Source organism: Bos grunniens, chromosome X, assembly GCF_055505025.1.
Source record: "Bos grunniens cultivar Pamir isolate PY7600 chromosome X, Bosgru_T2T1.0, whole genome shotgun sequence".
NCBI lineage: Eukaryota > Metazoa > Chordata > Mammalia > Artiodactyla > Bovidae > Bos > Bos grunniens.
The window spans coordinates 82053713-82075783 of record NC_141194.1 but is presented as its reverse complement, the minus strand read 5'-3'; the positions used below and the strand labels follow the sequence as shown (position 1 = coordinate 82075783).

General features: G+C 42.8%; 1 protein-coding gene across 14 annotated transcripts in view; it reads right to left on the bottom strand.

Moving 5' to 3' along the window:
- Positions 1 to 1169: 1169 nt before the first annotated feature.
- AMOT (angiomotin) overlaps positions 1170 to 22071 on the bottom strand; it is a 68512-nt gene continuing 47610 nt past the window's right edge. For all 14 annotated transcript variants that reach the window (XM_086388000.1, XM_086388007.1, XM_086388001.1 and 11 more), the window contains 6 exons: positions 20819 to 20968; positions 19878 to 20068; positions 8540 to 8662; positions 7392 to 7624; positions 5551 to 6261; positions 1170 to 4962 (listed from right to left, as the gene is read on the bottom strand). In XM_086388000.1, the coding sequence (XP_086244126.1) occupies positions 4865 to 4962; positions 5551 to 6261; positions 7392 to 7624; positions 8540 to 8662; positions 19878 to 20068; positions 20819 to 20968 (1506 nt within the window). In that variant the 3' untranslated portion in view covers positions 1170 to 4864. The remainder of the gene's footprint in view (positions 4963 to 5550; positions 6262 to 7391; positions 7625 to 8539; positions 8663 to 19877; positions 20069 to 20818; positions 20969 to 22071) is intronic.

The following is a 22071-nucleotide window of genomic DNA, read 5'->3' as shown; positions in this document are numbered from 1 at the left end:
TGTCCACAAATGATTGCTCATTAAGAACTAGATGTAATATATTTCTGAAAGGAATGCTTCACAAAGCTTTGTAAGAAGGTGTGGTTAACTTTAATACTATCTTCTTTTTCCTGAAAAAGAGGAGTGGGTTTTCACACATACAGTTAATGATAACCCTGTATGTGAGACAGCAAAAGAGACACAGATGTATAGAACAGTCTTTTGGACTCTGTGGGAGAGGGAGAGGGTGGGATGATTTGGGAGAATGGCATTGAAACTTGTATAATATCATATATGAAACGAATCGCCAGTCCAGGTTCGATGCATGATACTGGATGCTTGGAGCTGGTGCACTGGGAAGACCCAGAGGGATGGTATGGGGAGGGAGGAGGGAGTGGGGTTCAGGATGGGGAACACGTGTATACCTGTGGCGGATTCATGTTGATCTATGGCAAAACCAATACAATATTGTAAAGTAATTAACCTCCAATTAAGTAAATAAATTTATATTTAAAAAAATAAAGTACTCATCATAAATATAGAGGGAATTCAGCCCAATTTAATAAAAAAATAAAATTTAGAATTGGAATTAATTCTATACCTTCTCCCTATCCATTCTGCACCACTCAAGATGCCCAATGTCACTGTGAAAACTGCCATTTCAAAGCCTGTGGGGATCTTATCCTCCCAGGTCAGGCTGGGACTCGACGGTAAACAGGAGGCACAGAGAGGGAAGTGTAAAGGCAGCTTTAACATCTTCAGTGAAAAGAGCCAACTTGTTTGTGGGTTTGATTTGCTTTTAATAACAAGCTCCCTCAACCAAAACTGATGAATTGGCATAAGAACAAGGGTACAAAAGGAACATCAAGGGGCCTTCCAAAATGCTAACCCAAGGATGAATTCTCTGCTTTGGGTGGCCATCACTTTATCCCTTGGAACCAGGAGATAAAAAGATGCAAAGCTTTTAATATATGCTGCCTGAATATATAAAGGAACCAGTTAGACCATGTGGCCCATGGTGATGTTGTCTTACTACTTTATAATCACATTCCATACTTTAAACAAATGCAAAGTCTGCCACATGCTGCCCTTCAAAGGCAATTTCACTGGATACCGAATTGAAAGTAATCACTGATACAGCATAAATAAAGCCTCTTCTGGGTAAACACCAAAGCATTTTCCACACAGTATTACATTTTAAAATAGCTAACTTTATTATCAGTGAAAAGATAGGCACAAAGTGGATTCAAACCTGCTTAACTTTATTGGAACTAGCTCAGTTGATTACAGAACAGGGTCTCCATCATTATGGGGCCACATACATTTTAAATCAAAGGTGATTTCTGTCCAGCCATCTGCCAACCTCAGCTATCCATTCTACAAACACATGCCATCAATCACAAGGGAGGCCAGAAGGAGTTCTGATGGCTCCATGTAACCCATAGTTGCTACCAGAGAAAAATAAACAAACTCCCAACAGTTGTCTAACTGATGATGGATGGTACTTGGAAGATATATTTCCAAGGATCATGGCGGGCTGAAATTGGTGGCAATTAGCCCATAGCTGATGCCTTCCTTTGAAAACATGTTCAACAAGACTGCACACATTTTAAGTAACACATTCCAAATGTGAATGAGCAATTGAGATAATGAGATTGCATGGCTAACAGACAAGAGAATATCATTTATAAAAGTTAGTGCATATGTATACACTTGAAGCTGCCGGATTATGAGTGGTTAGGCTCTTGATAAAAAAGTAGTCTGCACAATCAGTTTGTTCATTTCTCAACTGGTGTCCCCACCCACTCTGTAACAAGAAAAAGAATGCACGACTGGGCTCTTGGTGTGTTTCCCATGGCAGATGACATCAGATATTTTAGGTTCCCACTATCCTGTCGTCCTGAAGCTCAAAAGCAGCACTGAGAATAAATCCTTCATTAAAATAATAATCAGATACATGGTCTTAAAATACAGCTCAAGCTAGTTTTATTTAATAAAAAATTGTTGATAGGAGTTTTATATCAAGTAATGTTTATTTTAATGAAGTTTTTCTGTACATGGGACACTGGTATACAACTGACTCAGAAGGTCCCCAGAGACCACCAGGCAGTACAAGTTAAGACAACAAGGTCACCCTCCTGTCCTGAGGTGCCAGTAAAATGCATAGATAAGTGGGAGTCCAGAAAAATCCCCAAAATGTTATTACTTCGACACAATCATGAAAAGGTGGCTAACTTGAGATTTCTCTCATAAACCTGAATTTTTAAAATGACACCTATTGAGATTTTCTGAAAAGGCTGGATCTATCCTCCCAGTAAACAGAAAACACTGACATGGACTTCTTCCATCTCTTAGATGTTCCGTATTACTTTAGCAAATTACCTGGGATTAAAAACTGAGCCAAAAGGGACTCCCTCTGGTGTGAGGGGGCAGAGAAGTTGTGAAAAGTTTAAAATACTAGTTGGCCAAGAACTTCTTCTTTTCCTCAAAAATAGGAGTCTAAAGAGATGGCTGCCACACAGTGTGGAATGTATGACATTTGTCACCTTACAAAATGTGATTAAAAGGATGGCTCCCAGAGCTAGCAAAAACTTGGCAATGTGTCATAATCATGAAAGGAGTAGATGAAATGTTGGTTTCTTCTTTTTCTTTTCTATTTATCTGAATAGAAAGTAGCAGTCCTGAGGTTTGCTACTTGTTGGTTCTATTATGTGAGGGTTTCCCCCCATGACTAAAGGGTAGTATAAGTGAGTATTAACACAACTGCACTTTTAATTTCTATTTGGGATTCAGTTGATGACTGAGGACTTGTGTAGGATGATCATTCATTTTTGAAAATTTCAGTCATGACTGGCTTAAAAGTTACATCACCTCCCCTCCTGTCTCCCCCTCACCACAGACAAAACAATTCCTTTCAGGAACAATACAAAAATATTGTTAAATATGCCATTCCTACATTAGCAGAGGAATCCTGTAAAATGATCTGATACCCAAACCCATAGCAAGAGAAGAAGTGAGGTTGATTTCTTAGGGGGATGTTTCACGTGACTCTTTTGAAATAAGGATCAGGAAAGCAAAAACCTTGCAAAAGGCACTGCATGAGAAACAAGGAATTCAAAACGTTGGACAAATTACTCAAACCAGGGACACTGTCCAAAACGCATGTGCCCTGGACTATGTTGGTGTCTCTTCTTAAACGGGAGCATTTTGTATAGAAAAAATGTTTCCCAAAATCAGCATGGTAACTGGCAGAGTGGAAAGCTGTAGTGTGGTCTTGAAAAAGTCACTTAACCTCTCCAGGTCTCAGATTCCTCATTACTAAAATGAGGGGGTAGGGCTATATAGCTAAAGTTCTTCCAGCCACTATGCCTCACAATGTAATATATCAGGCCTACTCTTCTATTAATCTGGTTTCTATCTAACACATCCCCAAACCCCTATGCCCCCCACCCTTATCTAACACCTCCCTTTCTTCCCTCACCCCCCACCCGATACCCCTGAAAACTGATCTTAATGACATTGTCTGTGGATCTGTCACCTTAATGAAGGGCAGAGAGGTGACAGAGCAGAGACCTGTGGCAACAGACAGCCCTTCTGTGTCCCTAGAGGCAGCCCAAAGGCAAAGCTTGGGGTTATGGCCTCATTGGTCCCTGCCCACACGTGTGCTTCCTGCTGCTCTCCAAAGGTGTTCCAAGATGAAGTCACTGGCAGTGTGAAGAGGTAGCTGAGAATAGTGCTGCAGCACCCTCTCCCCCGACTGCAGCATAGTACTTTGGGCTTCTGATGCTATTCCATCGGAGGTGATAGCCAAATTTGTCTTTTAAGACGTATGTGAAGAATTTGGGAAAACAACACGAGTCATTTCAACGCAGTCACCAGAAATTCAAAGCCTTCAACCTGTCAACAAAAATGCTTCGTCATTTTGCTAATGATTAGCAGTTTGAGACTGGTGACACAGCCAGTGAATTTGTGCTGGAGAAGAAATAAACACTGAGCAGCTTGGTCTCAGGAAAGGCAAGCAAGCTGTGTTCCTGGCTCCACACAGACTACACAAGTCTGTATACAGCACCTCATGCAACTGCCCGTCAAGGCCTCAGGTGGTCTAACTCCCTAAGAGAGAAGTTGTGCATCACTCAGCTAATTTACTCTCCTAGCATCTGAAAGCAATATATTAATTATCCAAATGCATAAATTACTCCAGAGTATATATATGAATGTATGAACCTCCACGAGGGGAATCAAAAGAACCCACTTCCAAAGCACCACTGAAATAAAGATAAACACAATCTCCTGGCCCAGGGTAGCTGGGAAATTGGGAGGGGGAAATTAACTCCAGCACCCTTCCGCACCCCAATACTCCCTACCTTTTCTCCAGTTTACACAGCTTCTAAAACTATTCCCTTTCATGAGCCCAAAGCAAGAGGTCTCTCTGGATGCTGCCTAGGTGGTAACCATACAAAACAGCACACACCTCAATCCTCTCTGGCTTCCCACTTCTGAACTACATGTTACACACGGTCTTCCAAACATACTGTGCTCTTCTATAAAAGAATGATCTGGAATATGGAAATGCGAAACAAATTTCAGCACGTTGAGAACACTGATGTATATCCAGCTATTAACAGTCCTAGTAGTTGTATAAATCCAAACAATAAACTTTAGAGCACATTCAAATGGATCTGGCTTTAGAGGTACTCCCTAAGGGTACCAGAACAGACTGGAGTTCGTATGGTATTACCTAAGTACTATGTTGATTCAATAAAAAGTTCCTTTAAAAAAATCCCCTCCCCCAACCCTTGTCCTCACCCTCAAAATAAGAACAAACAAAAGGGAAGAATGATTAAAAGCATTCTTGCTGATACACTGTAGTTCTTGATTCGACCGTTTAGATGAGATATTCCACCATCTCTGTATCAGGCTCTTGTCCCAGGATCTGAATGGGAGTTTTTCTTTCCAGAGTGTTGGAGTGGAAAACAGAGCCATCTAAATGGAAATAAAGGTTTAGAAAACACTTAGTGACAAGGTGAAAACTCACATTTTATTCTCATTTAAAAAATTATTTTATTTATTTTTAATTGAAGGGTAATTGCTTCACAATATTGTGTTGGTTTCGGCCATCCATCAACATGCATCAGCCATAGATATATATCCTCATTTCTTTAAAAAAAAAAAAAAAAAGGTTTTGGCCACACTGTGCAGCATGTGGGATCTTAGTTCCTCTACCAGGGATCAAACTCACACCCCCTGCATTGGCAGCTCAGAAACATTCAAAATTTGAGAAATGGCTTTAGAGCCCATATTTAAGCCTATGGCAAAGTAAGACTGGCCCACTACCCTCTGCATCTTGCTCACCCAAGCATTTACTGTTACTTGGAAAATGACCTTGCCTCATCCCCATTCCTGTCCTGGAGAAGTCCTCGACAGACTCTCTGCCCTCATCTCTTCTGATGAATCTGCTTTAGCACTTGAAAAGTCCGGCCCACATGACCAACTGTGCCTACACATCAGGCCAACCCACCAATCCATAATTGAGGGCAAAACCCCGAGCTACCTGACCCAGAGAATCCTTACCTGGCTTATCCGGATTGCAGCTCAGGCTTGGTGTAGACAAACGACGTGGTCCAGAACCGGTGGCTGGACTTGCAGGAGCCTCAGACTGAGCCAAAGCTGGAGCTGGAGTTGGAGCTGGAGGAGCAGCCGCAGCCGGAGCTGGAGTTGGTGCCTGAGTCTGAGCCGGAGCAGAAGCCTGAGCCGCTACTGGAGCTGGAACTGGAGTCGGAGCTGGAGCTGGAACTGGAGCCGGAACAGCTGGAGCAACCTGAATGGCGGTGGCAGCAACAGGAGCAACAACAGTGGCAGTGACAGCAGAGGCAGTAGCTGGAACTGGAGCTGCGGTGGCAGCTGGAGAAACAGCAGCAGCCAGAGTAGCAGCAGCAGTTGCTGGAGACGGGGTGGTGGCGGCAGCAGTGGCCGGAGCAGTGGCAGCAGCAACAGCCACTGGAGCAGCAGCTACCATGGTGGTGGTGTTGGTGGCAGCGGCGGCAGTGATGGTGGCAGCAGCAGCAGTGATGGTGGCAGCAGCAGTGGCAGCAGCAACTGGAGCAGGAACAGAGATGGGAGCTACAACGTTGGTTTTGTTGGATTCTACTCCCCGTTCCGTTTGGGTGCTGCAGTCCCGGCTGCCTGTCTTGGAGTGAGCTGACAGCAGGGGAGTTGAGGGCGGCACAGGTGAAGGGGTGGAAGGAACTGACTCAGCACGGTAGTCTCCACCCAGGAGGATACCTACCAAAGAAAGAAGGAGAGAACTTAGAAAACTACAGGCTATTCCAACAGACACCTGATGACCTCTTCTTCCTTGCAGGAGGTTCAGGAGGAAATAGGAACAGTTTCAAATTCTTTCCTTGTGCCTCCAGGGAACCCAGGGATTAGTTTGTCAGGCACCCCCCACCAGGGCTGGCTCAAAGTTTCTTTCAGACGGGGCAGATCCCTTCTGGTTCTCATTCTCTAACCCCCAGCACACCATATTAAACCTTTAAGTGTCCTGGGTATCTGTTTTGATTTATTTTTTCAATGGTGATTGATTTCCAACAAGCTGTCAGAATGCTTCTGCTTGGTTCCACTTGTAACCAACACTAGCTATTAGCAGACAGCTGAAAAGGACTGAAGCAAGGATTCTGTGGTCGCAGATGGGTGTGATGGTAATTGTGTGATCTAAGGCTCTCATCCTGACCATGGTCCCCCAAATACCTACTCTAACCAAAGGACAGTGCAAGTGTCAGAGGACCAAGAGAGGTATTAGAATCAACAAAAAGAGCTAAAATAAAAAAAATATAAAGAGCGAGCTTGTTTCCTCAGGCTCTAAAAAATGTGCCTCGTGGTATCCACAAAAGTTCTGGGGTTTTGATTAGAGGGGAAGGAATGGACAGGAATGGAATGAAAAAGTACATTCTGTTCTCAGAACATTCTGGTAACAAAAACCTGCCACCCAGCTCCACTTAGGTTAACTAGAACTCTGCGTCCTCCTATTATATGGGAGAAAAGAACACAGAAAAAGCTGGAATTTTGAAATGGTGAATGATACGAAAGCCACATGGGCTTTGGACAAAGACAAAAGGTTCCACGTGGCAAAAGCCAAAGCTGAGGATTTTTAAGAGGAAATTGACATTATCTTCCTTCCCAAAGAGAACTTGGGATTCTTATCAGCCTGTGGCTTCAACCAGTGTTCTCTCAGTGAGACTTCACACTTTCCGCTAAATATGTAGTCAGCCTCTCAGGATGACAAAACTGAACCTGGTGTATCTTCCTCTCTAAAATCAGGACCATCACTCCTTCTCATTGCCATGTGGGCATGTATCCCAGTCAGGGTTCTCTCTAAACATGTCACTTTAATCTGCTGTGTTTACTGTCATTACCTAGGCTCCCCTTCCAGCTCTTGTCATCCCGCTTCTCTTCCATGATGGGGGTGCCAGTCAGGGTTGAAGAATGGGAGAGCAAGCCTGATCCAGCATTGGAAATGGACATCAGCGACTTTGCTGGCCGCATGGATGACAGCTGCTCTGTCTTACTCGGCTCCTTCCGGGAACGCTGCTGGAGTACTTTGATCATGGCATCCTTCTCAATAATCTGGGCATGGAGGGTCTTAATCCTAAGAGCCAAAGACAAAAAATGTATAAAACATTGCTGCCACCTCTAGGTTCTGATCTCACTACATGCGTGGACTTGAGCTTCTGTTTTCTTTTTCTAAAAAATCTTTTTGGCAGGCCATGCTGCCATGGTTTGGGGATCTTAGTTCCCCAACCAGGGATTGAATCTGTGGCCCCTGCAGTGGAAGCGCAGTTCTAACCACTGGACAGCCAGGGAGGTTCCCCATTATCTTTTCAACTAAGGGGTGGTCTACTTATTTCTGAGTTGTAAGACAAGAGACAGTGTCTTGCAACAATTTTTAATGCACACCCAAATGGGCACAGCAGATCATCCAGGAGTTATTGCTTAAACCTTAGGAAGCCAAAGAAAAAGTATCTGTGAAAAGAAAGGCTGTATGTCAGAGAGTAAACTGATGCAGTGGGTACCACAGATAAGAATCTGAGTCAATGGAAATGATGAGTCAGTCAATGAGAACTTCTACGAATGGGCTACAACTTGGGCTAATAAGTAAGTGACCATGAGCTTATGAGAGACATCAGATACCCTATCTCCCAGTTTGAGTGGATGCTCTTTTGCCAAGCACTTTACTGTACCACAGAGTTGAGGTGCAATCCTAGAAAGAATACCCCAGAGTGCAAATACTAACAATTCAGTTCTGGCAGAGGGCCTATGGAAAGCAATTACCAAGGACAATGAGGAAAGCAGTATTACTTGGAATTGCAGAGTTAGAATAATCAAGGTAAAGGTCATTCCATCTCAAATCCTAAATAACAGGCTGGGAGCGGGGAAAGGGGTGGAGGAGGTTGCCTTATCAGGTGTCCCTGCGGTGAATGAAGATGCTTGCTCTTCCCTACTGACCTATCTGGTGTCTCTGCACCAACTCTCAGATCCACCAGAGTCCAGATCAGCATTTTACCTGCCCTCCATGTCAAGGCAACGCTTGTTAGCCATCAAGATTTCTTCTTCCTCCTTCTGGATGCGAGCTTCTAGAGCCGTGTCATAGCTGGTATTAGGAGAGTGACTGATGACTGTTGTGTCCCTGGGAAGGAAAATGGCAGTGATGATGATGGGAGGGCAACAAAACTGATGAACCCTATCTCCCTCCTAAGTCAAACGTATTGTCAGAAAGTCCTAAACTAAAATCAAACTTATCAGGAATGGTGGCTTTCTGGGTGACTTACTGGTAAGAATCAGTGATGGATTCTATGAGAGGTGCACAGGCTTGCCTTCAGAACTACATAGTTCTGCCAAAACCTCTGGCAGAAAGTACCTTCAAGTTTTTAGATCATGGCCAGGCAATAGGAAGACATTTATTTTTTAACTTTATAGTATTTATATTACATATGCGAAATGCCCATTTTATTCTCATGACAGTCATGGAGAGGAAAAAACTAGACTTTGAAGGAAGTCAGAGAATGTACCAAATTGCTGTTGCTACATTCAACAGCAGTAACTCTACCTGAGTGTTTGCTAAAAATGAACTCTAGACATGTCAACAGACCAGTTCAGGTAGGGCATGGGAACTGAGTGAGAAGCAGAGTCTTTGAGTCAGTGCCACTTGATTCCTACTGAAGCTACATATGAAACATTCTCGTGCCAAATCAGTGAGTCCCCCTCAACTGACTAGTCTCCTGCCAGCGTCCCAACTGCCTGAGGGACCATCATGTTCCATCTGAAAGTGTCTCAGGCCATTAACTCAAAGAGTAACTAACAAGGAGAAAAGTATGTGTGTGTATGTGTATGTGAGAGAGGTGAGGGGTGGGGGAGAGACATGGAGAGGAAGGGAAAGGATGTAACCCATAGACAAGGCTGATGTTTAAACAGCACAAGTCAAAGACACATGGGAATCCTATATCCTCCTGATAAGTGATATCATGCATCTTTCTTTAGTTCATTTAGAACTAGTGGTAGAGAAGAGAAGAAAGAAAACTGGATCTTACTTGAGTAACTTGGAGGGAAAGAAAAAGGGATTAGGAAGAATGTTATAATAACATTGGTTTTAAAGAAAACCAGACAATGGGCTGAGAAAACAGTGACCGGCACTGCTGTGCGATACTTCCTCTGAGAATGAGAATCTGCAGGAGAACTCCAGGCAGCTTTTGTGCTGGCAGCTAGTTACGTCCTGTGAGCTTAGAGACTGTGACCAGTGCAGATGGCAGTGAAGGGGCACGGGAAGGAAGAGGCAGAAAGTAGATATTAAAGTTGGGATACTTTGGAGAGCTTCTGCAAAATTAACAGTTCCCCCAAATGCTTGCCCCTTATACATGAGGTGGGAAACAATGTACCTGAATTGTGAAGTAATAGGAGAACAAGAAGGGAAAGGACCACAGTGGCTTTCATCATTTGCTAAATTAAAAATATTTTAGCATCTCAGAATTCGGAGAAGGCAATGGCAACCCACTCCAGTATTCTTGCCTGAAGAATCCCATGGACAGAGGAGCCTGGTAGGCTACAGTCCATGGGGTCACTAAGAGTCGGACACGACTGAGCAACTTCAGTTTCACTTTTTACTTTCATGCATTGGAGAAGGAAATGGCAACCCACTCCAGTATTCTTGACTGGAGAATCCCAGGGACAGAGGAGCCTGTTGGGCTGCCGTCTATGGAGTCGCACAGAGTTGGACACGACTGACACGACTTAGCAGCAGTAGCAGCAGAATTCTACATTTGCCCTACTGCAGTTCACTTGCTTGTAATCCTACTTTGAATGGCTTCTGTGTCCCAAAGTATGCAAAAGAAACCAGCGTTGTGTAGTGTTGAGAGCACAGACCCTGACTGTAGACCCGGTGAGGGTCAAGTTCCACTTTCCCAAGTCCTCTGCCACTAACAAACTCTAAGAGCTCAGGAACTGGTTAACTGCCCTAAGCCTCAGTCTCTCTGTATGCAAAACTGAGATAATAATTATACCCATATCTCATGGGATGGGGAGGGGAGGGATAAAATGAAAGTATGCATGTAAGACATGCAGTGCCAGGCACAGGAAAATCCCTCAATAAAACTATCCATTATTAAGAGAGAAAAGTATAGGTAGAAAGAGAATTGCCTACAAGAGAGTATGAGTTGAATGAATTCCAGCTCTAGGTATGACCCTGGAGGAGTTCCCCGCAGTGCAGAGTTCCCCGCAGTGCAGAGTTCCCATGTGATGGCCTGGCTCTGTCACTGGGGGAGCCAGTGCTGGCTTCCTGCCACTTTCATTGCATAAAAGACCATTTTGGGGACACACAGCCCTGCCAGCTAATTGATATGGACACTGTGAACTCCTCAGGAATGGAGCCTGAAAATGTGGGGCACTTAGTGAATTCCTACAGAGCTGCCAGGATGGCCTTCAACATCAATCTTCCTTCTAGACCAGGGCTACCAGGCCAGTGGCTTAAGCCAAAGCAAGTGGGCACAGTGCTGGAGGGAGCAACTTGACCTGCTAACTTCCAATACTCTGACCATACCCAGCAGAGAGATACTGGACTTGAAATGACAACCTACAGACCCCAAACCCAGATACCTGAATTTACTATCCTGCATCTCAAATTCTTAAGTAAACTGTTTCTGGCAACTATCGTTCCAATCATCTTCTCTCTCCTTCCTCTGTCTGACAAAGTTATCCCTGTCACATTACTTACATTGCTTTCTAGAATATCACCCATGACCTCCTAATTAAAACATCTAGCGGCCTTTTAAACTTCCAGGCCATCTTTTCCTATCAGTAGCAGCCTTTTGTTTATTTAACATGGGAACTCAACCATGAGTGGAGCACTGTGTTTGAAGTTCCTGGGAGGCTGGAGAGTGACTGGACATGGATAAGACTAGTCCCTGAGTGCAGGGAACATGCAAGGGGAGGGGGAAAAAAGTAAAGAATTACCTACTACAGAAATGAGTTTGGACTTAATTCCAATAGGCACTGAAGATTATTAGAGCTTTTCAAGGGAATGAAATAATCCAGGCTGTGTTTTAGGAAGACAGCTTTATCTCTGCCGAAATGTGATGGAGAGATGAAAGGAACCATAACACTAGAATCAGGCAGGCCAGTCAGAAAGGTTATAATCCCAGCAACAGATTTTGAAAATGGGACCCAGTGAAGTGGCACAGGAAATAGAAACAGGCTACAGGAGGCAGAATTGCTAGAACTTGGAGACTATTTAAATGTGGGTGTTAGGGAGATGGAAGAATGAATGAGGACTTTGTTGTTTCTAATTCAAATGACTAGAAAAGATGGCATACTGCTCTATTTCTGTGATAGGAAACCAAGAACTTTTCTCTCTCTTTCTTTCTTGGAAAACGCTATGAGTTTTGATTTTAGTTACAGTGGAGTTAAAGTATCTTATTGAATAGCCATGACAATACACAACAAGTTGTTGAAAATTCTAACTTTAATCTTAGAGATGTCAGATTTGAAGCTAGAGTAGTCAGTTCAGTTCAGTGGCTCAGTCGTGTCTAATTCTTTGTAACCCCATGAACTGCAGCACGCCAGGCCTCCCTGTCCATCACCAACTCCCAGAGTTCACCCAAACTCATGTCAATCCAGTTGGTGATGCCATCCAGCCATCTCATCCTCCATCATACCCTTCTCCTCCTGCCCCCAATCCCTTCCAGCATCAGAGTCTTTTCCAATGAGTCAACTCTTCGCATGAGGTGGCCAAAGTACTGGAATTTCAGCTTTAGCATCAGTCCTTCCAAAGAAATCCAAGGGCTAATCTCCTTTACAATGGACTGGTTGGATCTCCTTGCAGTCCAAGGGACTCTCAAGAGTCTTCTCCAACACCACAGTTCAAAAGCATCAGTTCTTCGGTGCTCAGCTTTCTTCACAGTCCAACTCTCACATCCATACATGACCACAGGAAAAACCATAGCCTTGACTAGACGGACCTTTGTTGGCAAAGTAATATCTCTGCTTTTAAAAATGCTATCTAGGTTGGTCATAACTTTCCTTCCAAGGAGTAAGCGTCTTTTAATTTCATGGCTACAATCACCATCTGCAGTGATTTTGGAGCCCCCCAAAATAAAGTCTGACACTGTTTCCCCATCTATTTCCCATGAAGTGATGGGACCAGATGCCATGATCTTCGTTTTCTGAATGTTGAGCTTTAAGCCAACTTTTTCACTCTCCTCTTTCACTTTCATCAAGAGGCTTTTTAGTTCCTCTTCACTTTCTGCCATAAGGGTGGTGTCATCTGCATATCTGAGGTTATTGATATTTCTCCCGGCAATCTTGATTCCAGCTTGTGCTTCTTCCAGCCCAGCGTTTCTCATGATGTACTCTGCATATAAGTTAAATAAGCAGGGTGACAGTATGCAGCCTTGACGTACTCCTTTCCCTATTTGGAACCATTCTGTTGTTCCATGTCCAGTTCTAACTGTTGCTTGCCGACCTGCATACAAATTTCTCAAGGTGCAGGTCAGGTGGTCTGGTATTCCCATCTCTTTCAGAATTTTCCAGTTGATTGTGATCCACACAGTCAAGGGCTTTGGCATAGTCAATAAAGCAGAAATAGATGTTTTTTCTGGAACTCTCTTGCTTTTTCAATGATCCAGCAGATGTCGGCAATTTGATCTCTGGTTCCTCTGCCTTTTCTAAAACCATCTTGAATGTCTGAAAGTTCATGGTTCACATATTGCTGAAGCCTGGCTTGGAGAATTTTGAGCATTACTTTACTAGCGTGTGAGATGAGTGCAACTGGGCGGTAGTTTGAGTATTCTTTGGCATTGCCTTTCTTTGGGATTGGAATGAAAACTGACCTTTTCCAGTCCTGTGGCCACTGCCGAGTTTTCCCAATTTGCTGGCATACTGAGTGTAGCACTTTCACAGCATCATCTTTCAGGATTTGAAATAGCTCAACTGGAATTCCATCACCTCTACTAGCTTTGTTCGTAGTGATGCTTTCTAAGGCCCACTTGACTTCACATTCCAGGATCTCTGGCTCTAGGTGAGTGATCACACTACTGTGATTATATTCGTCATGAAGATCCTTTTTGTATAGTTCTTCTGTGTATTCTTGCCACCTCTTCTTAATATCTTCTGCTTCTGTTAGTTCCATACCATTTCTGTCCTTTATCAAGTACATCTTTGCATGAAATGTTCCCTTGGTATCTCTAATTTTCTTGAAGAGCTCCCTAGTCTTTCCCATTCTGTTGTTTTCCTCTATTTCTTTGTACTCATTGCTGAAGAAGGCTTTCTTATCTCTCCTTGCTATTCTTTGGAACTCTGCATTCAGATGCTTATATCTTTCCTTTTCTCCTTTGCTTTTCACTTCTCTTCTTTTCACAGCTATTTGTAAGGCCTCCTCAGACAACCATTTTGCTTTTTTGCATTTCTTTTCCACGGGGATGGTCTTGATCCCCATCTCCTGTACAATGTCATGAAGCTCCGTCCATAGTTCATCAGGCACTCTATGTATCAGATCTAGTCCCTTAAATCTAGTTCTCACTTCCACTGTATAATCATAAGGAATTTGATTTAGGTCCTACCTGAATGGTCTAGTGGTTTTCCCTACTTTCTTCAATTTAAGTTTGAATTTGGCAATAAAGAGTTCATGATCTGAGGCACAGTCAGCTCCTGGTCTTGTTTTTGCTGACTGTATAGAGCTTCTCCATCTTTGGCTGCAAAGAATATAATCAATCTGATTTTGGTGTTGACCATCTGGTGATGTCCATGTATAGAGTCTTCTCTTGTGTTGTTGGAAGAGGGTGTTTGCTATGACCAGTGCGTTCTCTTGGCAAAACTCTATTAGCCTTTGCCCTGCTTCATTCCATATTCCAAGGCCAAATTTGCCTGTTATTCCAGGTGTTTCTTAACTTCCTACTTTTGCATTCCAGTTCCCTATAATTAAAAGGACATCTTCTTTGTGTGTTAGTTCTAAAAGGTCTTGTAGGTCTTCATAGAACCATTCAACTTCAGCTTCTTCAGCGTTACTGGTTAGGGCATAGACCTGGATTATTGTGATATTGAATGGTTTACCTTGGAAACGAACAGAGATCATTCTGGCATTTTTGAGATTGCATCCAAGTACTGCATTTCGGAGTCTTTTGTTGACCATGATGGCTACTCCATTTCTTCTAAGGGATTCCTGCCCGCAGTAGTAGATATCATGGTTATATGAGTTAAATTCACCCATTCCAGATCATTTTAGTTTGCTGATTCCTAGGATGTCTACATTCACTCTTGCCATTTCCTATTTGACTACTTCCAATTTGCCTTGATTCATGGACGTAACTTTCCAGGTTCCTATGCAACATTGCTCTTTACAGCATCAGACCTTGCTTCTATCACCAGGTCAGGGGTGGCAGCCAGGAGGAGCTACCCCATGCCCGACGTCAAGGGCAGCGGCCAAGAGGAGCAACCCAATGTCCAAGGGGCAGTGGCTGCGTGGGTACAGGAGGGTGGAGAGGAGCTATTCCACATTCAAGGCCAGGAGGGGCGGCTGTGAGGGGATACCCCTCGTCTAAGGTAAGGAGCAGCAGCTGCACTTTGCTGGAGCAGCTGTGAAGAGATATCCCACGTCCAAGGTAAGAGAAAACCAAGCAAGACAGTAGGTGTCGTGAAAGGCATCAGAGGGCAGACACACAAACCATAATCACAGAAATCTAGTCAATCTAATCACATGGACCACAGCCTTGTCTACCTCAATGAAACTAAGCCATGTGGGGCCACCCAAGACAGGAGGGTCATGGTGGAGAGGTCTGACAGAATGTGGTCCACTGGAGAAGGGAATGGCAAACCACTTCAGTATTCTTGCCTTGAGAACCCCATGAACAGTATGAAAAGGCAAAATGATAGGATACTGAAAGAGGAACTCCCCAGGTCAGTAGGTGCCCAATATGCTACTGGAGATCAGTGGAGAAATAACTCCAGAAAGAATGAAGGGATGGAGCCAAAGCAAAAGCAATACCCAGTTGTGAAGCTAGAGTAGAGAGCAAGATAACTAAGACAGAAGGTAGAATGAGAGGAAAAACTGAGAAAGGAACTGGAGAAAGGTCTCCACAGTGCAAGATTAGATAGACATGCATAAGAAGTGTGACCAGCTTCTACCCTCTGCTATCTATTTCTTTACTTCCCTCTTTCCCAGATGTACTTGGTCCCAAATAAAAGTGAAACACTGCACATTTGGAGAACAGTAACAACCTGATTTAGTAAGTGCAAAGAAATAAGTTACATGGTTGGTCAGGTGTGTTATCTTTTTGTCTTTTTGCTGCTATTTAGAAATAGATCACCATTTGTGAGCTGAAACTAAAAATCTGCATTGCCAAATTTGTTCTTCTTAGATGAACTCCTACTTGCTAGTAATTTCCCTCATCTACATTAGGCATCTAGAGGGGAATCTTTAGGAACACAATAATATGAAGTTATAATATAGGCTATGTTATTGAGATTATTTATAATAGTCTAAGAAATTAAATAAACCTCAAATACCAACTCTCAAATGGGGATAATCCCTATTTCATCACCTTTGAAATCATCCTATATGGGGCACAGCAGAATATAGCAGTTAAGTTGTCAAAAATGCAGATTTAAGTCCTGGTTCTTCTGTTTTTTAATAGTTGTATCATCTTGGGGGAAGTATTTCATCTGTCTGTGCTTCAATTTCCTTGTCTATAGAATGAAAACTAGTACTTTGCTCAAAGGATTATCATTAAGATAAGCAATAATTGTAAAGCACTTAGAAGAGCATCTTATAGTAAACACTACATGTAATTTCTTGCATTGACAGCTTTCCCTTTGACAAGAGATGTTTCATAGAATCAAAGTGCCACAATGAGTATAAACAGAAAACCTAATGTCTTCTCACCTGAGAAAAGATAGATGTCTATTTTTGTATTAAAAATCTGTATTTTATTATTCACAGTGGCCAAACACTGGAAACAATCTCAAAATCCATAATCAAATGAATGCATAAAGTGTGGTACATCCATGTGATGGAACACTACTCAGCAATAAAAAAGGAGCAGACTATTAATATACACATTAATTTAGAGGAAGCTCAGAGTAATCATGCTGAGTGAAAGAAATTTAAAAAAAGAGTACATACTATATGGCCTTTTAAAAAATATGACATTTAGGATTTTTTTGCAAAAACAAACAAACTTTTTGGCCAACCCAATGTTGGGCAATGTTGCAAGTTTGCCAACGGAAAAGGCAAACTTACAATGACAAAGAACAGATGTTGTCTGGGGTCAGGCATAGGAGGAGGGGTTCGAGTTAAAGGGGCATAAGGACACTTTAGAATGTGTCCTCTATTTTGATAGTGGATACATATACAATAATATCTTACATTATTGTATATTATTACCAACATTCACCAAATCAGACACTTAAAATGAGTAGTTTTTAAATATGTAGCTTATACTTCAATTGAAAAAAATTCTGCAACTACCATTGACACCACCAAAGCAACATTTCCTAATCATGAAACCTGTTATTTACCTATGAGCTATTATTTTAGGAATATATTAAGTTTGGGATACTAGCAGAATACACAGAAGAAACCAAGTAGGCCATTACAACGTGACACTAGATTTAAGGATTTAAATTGTAGTGATAAATAATTTGTCCTTCTTTCATTTCTTTTCTCCTTCTTTCATTTTTTGTCCTTTCTTTCTTTCCTTTATCACTCAAACGTATGTTGAGCACTTTCTATCTGCAGCCAATAGCCTAGGCACTTAAAAATTATTCTGAAAGAAAATAATATATAAAGGCTTTACTACAGAAAGGGGCAAAGAGCAGAACCTTGGTCAATACATTAAGGATTGGGAGGAGGGAAAGTGAAATCATTGGAGAGAAAATAAATGGCAAGAGAAGTTGAAAGGGAAGGCAGAAAAGCACACAGGTTCTGAAATAAAGTTTTCTGAATGCCAGTTTCCAAATCTGAAATCTCATAAAGAAAGAAAGGAGGAAAAGGAGACCAATCTCCATGGCAGAGCATAAGATGCAAATATTTGGAAAATAGTATAATCTTAGCAATAGAAGGGTCTGGAGGAATCACCTAGTCCAATTCTCTCATTTTACAGGAATTCAAATATAATCTCTCAATCTCTCATGTGGGTTGTATTAATAGGCATGCAAAAGGTACACAGTCCAGATATGGAATGTTTATCCAGGGAACTATTACAAAGTGTTCCTACTAGGTGGGAACTGGCTGCTTTTTATCATTAAATGATAAGCATGCCCATTTTACTGAAAATAGTGATTACATGGAAACTTTCTACCTGGTAATTTAAAGGAATTCAATTTAAATTAAATCTCTTTTACGGGAGCCAACAGACTCTGGAAAGAAATCCATCTGAAAGGGGATTCTCCCCATATTCTAAACTTTCCAGGGAGGCAGGAAAGGGGTAGTTTCTTTATATAAGGCCCCAAATGACAACCTCCTACCATTCCTGAATTTTGACCTGGAGTCTATTCTGAAGTCAGTTTCAATAGCAAACTTCCCAGCACCAACATTTTCTCACACAGCACACCTTCATGAGCTCTAGCTTTCTAAGTTTCTGCCCAAAGATGACAAAAATGCCCTCATCTCCCTCTCATCGTTAGGGTTTCCTGAACAACCTCTGAACAAAGAGTGAGCACAGGTGTTTTCTTGGGAACCAGCAGCTAAAATTATACTTCATTCTGCTTCAAAGCTACCTACAAACCTCTTGACCATCTTCCAGCATAGCTGGGGCTTCTATGCACTCTATTACTACACTGGCAGGTACTGAGCATACTGTTCTCAGAAGAAGAAAGAAAAAAGACAGGTAAGCTTAAGCCCATGAAGACCTCAAAATCAAGACACAGGCAATTTGTTTAAGGTTTATAGGGGGTATGTGAAAACAGACAGATCACATTAGAGAAATGTAAGCCATCTTCCTGAAGCACTGGGAATAGATTTACAAACCACCAGTCCAGCTTTTAAGCACTGACCTCCCTCTGATTTGGCAAGAGAAGGACTCAAAAATAAATGTATCCACCGCCCCCTCTACACATATTCCAGCCCAAGTCTGGCAACCACTGCCAGACTCTGCTGGCTTACCACATTTAGAAGAATGCTAAAACAACACCAGGATTTTTAATAACTTTCTGTGTAGAGACCTATCTGGGTGCAATATGCTATAGCCTGCCTTAGCTACCCAACTCCAGACCATGGCTCTGTTTCTATCTCCAACATGCACCATCTCCTGATTCAAATTTAGTTTTTGTTTCTTTCCCAATGGATGATTACAAACAGCAGCAAGACAGACAAACTGGATAAGAGCACAGTGTCCTCCAAAGACCAATAATAAATGTTTATAACGAGAAGAGGGGAAACACATAAAAGGCAAAAAAAGAAAAAAGAAAAAGCCTCCTGCCACTTTCTCTCCTTTACCAAATGGAATGTGACTGCTTACATGTGATGAACTCAGGGACACTGAGAATGCGGGCTTCAAATATAGACCTTCTCAAAGGGCACAGACAGATTCGGGTTCAGTACAACCTTCGGCATACCTTGGAGGAGCCAGAGCTATCAAATGGCAGTAGCCACTCCTGAGTGACATTTAGTTTTGGAGTGGCATTTCTCTGGAGAAGCTTTTATTCTAGTCCTGGGGCTAAACAAAGAAACCTACACATGTGGCTCAAAAAACCTGAGGCCCTGGGGAAAGAGATGTACACAACTTGATCCGGTCTGCAATTGTTTAGGCTCCTGAGGAAAGCTGAACTATGAGTCTAGAAAGTTCATCAGTAACTTGAATTTTCCAATCCCGTACCCTCAGCCCCTACAGTCATTCAGTCTCTGCATGTGCTGTGCAGTGCTAGTTGCCCAGTCGTGTCTGACTCTTTGTGACCCCATGAACTGTAGCCCACCAGAATCCTTTGTCCATGGGGATTCTCCAGACAAGAGTACTGGAGTGAGTGGCCATGCCCTCCTCCAGGGGATCTTCCCAAACCAGGGATCGAACCCAGATCTCCCACATTGCAGGTGGATTCTTTACCATCTGAGCCACCAGGGAAGCCCCAGAATACTGGAGTGGGTAGTCCATCCCTTCTCCAGGGGATCTTCCCAACCCAGGAATCAAACCAGGGTATCCTGCATTGTAGGTGGATTCTTTACCAGCTGAGGTACCAGGGAAGGCCCAGTCTCTGCATTAACCAGATTAAAGAAAACTAAAAACCACACTTAAGCAGAAACCGAGAAAAAAGAAACACAACATGATGGGGGGAGGAAACACTGGAAAAACTATCACTCAGTCACTTTTCTGTTCTCCCCACCACCCCTGCCCTTCATGCCGAGATTTTACCAGCCAACTACTTACCTCTGAGCAGCTACAGTGGCCGCAGCATCCAGAGCAAAATGTCTCATCACATTCTCCTCCAAGTACTTCTGCTCCCACTTAGTCATGTCAGCTTCCAGGGCCAGGATCCTTTCTTCCTTCTCACGAAGGATTTCCATCAGTGCAGCGGCATTGTATTCTGAAACGTTGGTGGGCTGAGAGTTGCCCTGGCGCTGTTGGGGGAGATGCCAAGACCTCTGACGTTAGTGAGTTAGGACCATGGTGGGCCGAGTCCCATTTGAAGAGTCCTTAATTTTGGACAGGATTACTGCCCAAGCCACTTCAGTTTGGACTCCAATTCAGAAGCTAGGGAAATTCCTAGGACTTTCTACCTTAGGCTTGAGTATGTGACTCTGAACCACAAAAGGAGCCTGCCATATCAAATTGTCATGCTGCTCAGAAAGTGGATCATAGAAACAGAAATTAAAAATCTGGGATTTCATCTCTACCTTTCCTCTAAACTTGTGTGATCTTAAATGAATCATGCAACCTTTCTTGGGTCTTGATTTTCTCTCATCTGAAATTGAGGAGACTGGGGCACTTCTCTGGCAGTCCAGTGGTTAAAACTCCATGCTTTCCACTACAGGAGGTATGGGTTCAATCCCTGGTCAGGAAACTAAGTTCTAAGATGCCAACCATGGGGCCAAAAAAAAAAAAAGTGAGATGTATGGCTAAATGACTCTTACGACCATTTCCAATCCTAAAATGTCCCAAAGTCTGTTTGTATAGCATTTTTACCTCTTATAAGGCATTAAGGATTGTGCTGCGCTAGGAAGCTAAGGAAGCCGACTATGTCTTTACAACTGGGAGCCGCTCTGGAGTAAGACCAGGTAGGGCAAGAGTGTATTTTTCGTTCTCATGTCAGACACTATCTGACAAATGGGCGATCAGGAGCCATCCCACTTTCTGGAAATTGTCCATACCTGCTGGATTCGGAGGGATTCCAGTTCTCTTTCCAGTCGTGTCCGGAGACGGTGCTCCAGCTGCTCTCGCTTTTCACATGCTGCCTGGAGCTGTACAAGAGCCTGCTGCATCTTTTCCACCTTATCTACATACACTTGCTTCTTCTTTAGCTGAAAATCCAGGTTGGGTGAATTGCAAGATGGAAGGAAAGAGAACAACAGGGTCAGTTATATAGAGCCCCCCAAATCCAGCCCTGTGTTTACATCTCTTCCTGTCCAGTTCCAGGAAAGAATGAATAGCAAGAAGATCCTTCATGAGTAGCAGGCTGCCTTGTGTTGACCGTACACAGAATGTCTCAGCAGTTAGGAATTAGGAACTCCTTTTTTATCTCTCCCTCTATCTATGTTTCCCCCCAAGTCTATTTCTATCAAGAGAGTCTTTGCTAGCAAGCTCCTAAGATTCCCATCTATAGATGTCCTCACCTCTTCCCTTCTTTAAACTGCAATATTCTGGGGGAGGAATATCTTATTTTGGTCCTTATATTGGGGGGAATGCTAAAGAATGAAAGGGGGATCCCCAGGGAGAAGAGTTTAATTTGGAATGGAAAGGAAGTCCCTTTATATAGCAGTCTCCCCTTTAAGTAAGAGAAAAAGGGTGGTCAACAAGGAGGCCAGAATTGTCTTTCTGAACTCTACAGTCCTAGTAATTACTCAGTGTCATCACTGCTGTGCTCCTGGAACATTTCTGCCCCTCAAAAGTGAAGGTGCCATGCAATGGTTCAAAAGTCTTTAGTCTCTTCATTGACCAGCACTGTCCCACCAGTTCTTTTTTTTTTTTTTTTAATTTTATTTTATTTGTAAACTTTACATAATTGTATTAGTTTTGCCAAATATCAAAATGAATCCGCCACAGGTATATATGTGTTCCCCATCCTGAACCCTCCTCCCTCCTCCCTCCCCATACCATCTCTCTGGGTCGTCCCAGTGCACTAGCCCCAAGCATCCAGTATCGTGCATCAAACCTGGACTGGCATCTCATTCCATACATGATATTTTACATGTTTCAATGCCATTCTCCTAAATCTTCCCACCCTCTCCCTCTCCCACAGAGTCCATAAGACCATTCTATACATCACTGTCTCTTTTGCTGTCTTGTACACAGGGTTATTGTTACCATCTTTCTAAATTCCATATATATGCATTAGTATACTGTATTGGTGTTTTTCCTTCTGGCTTACTTCACTCTGTATAATAGGCTCCAGTTTCATCCACCT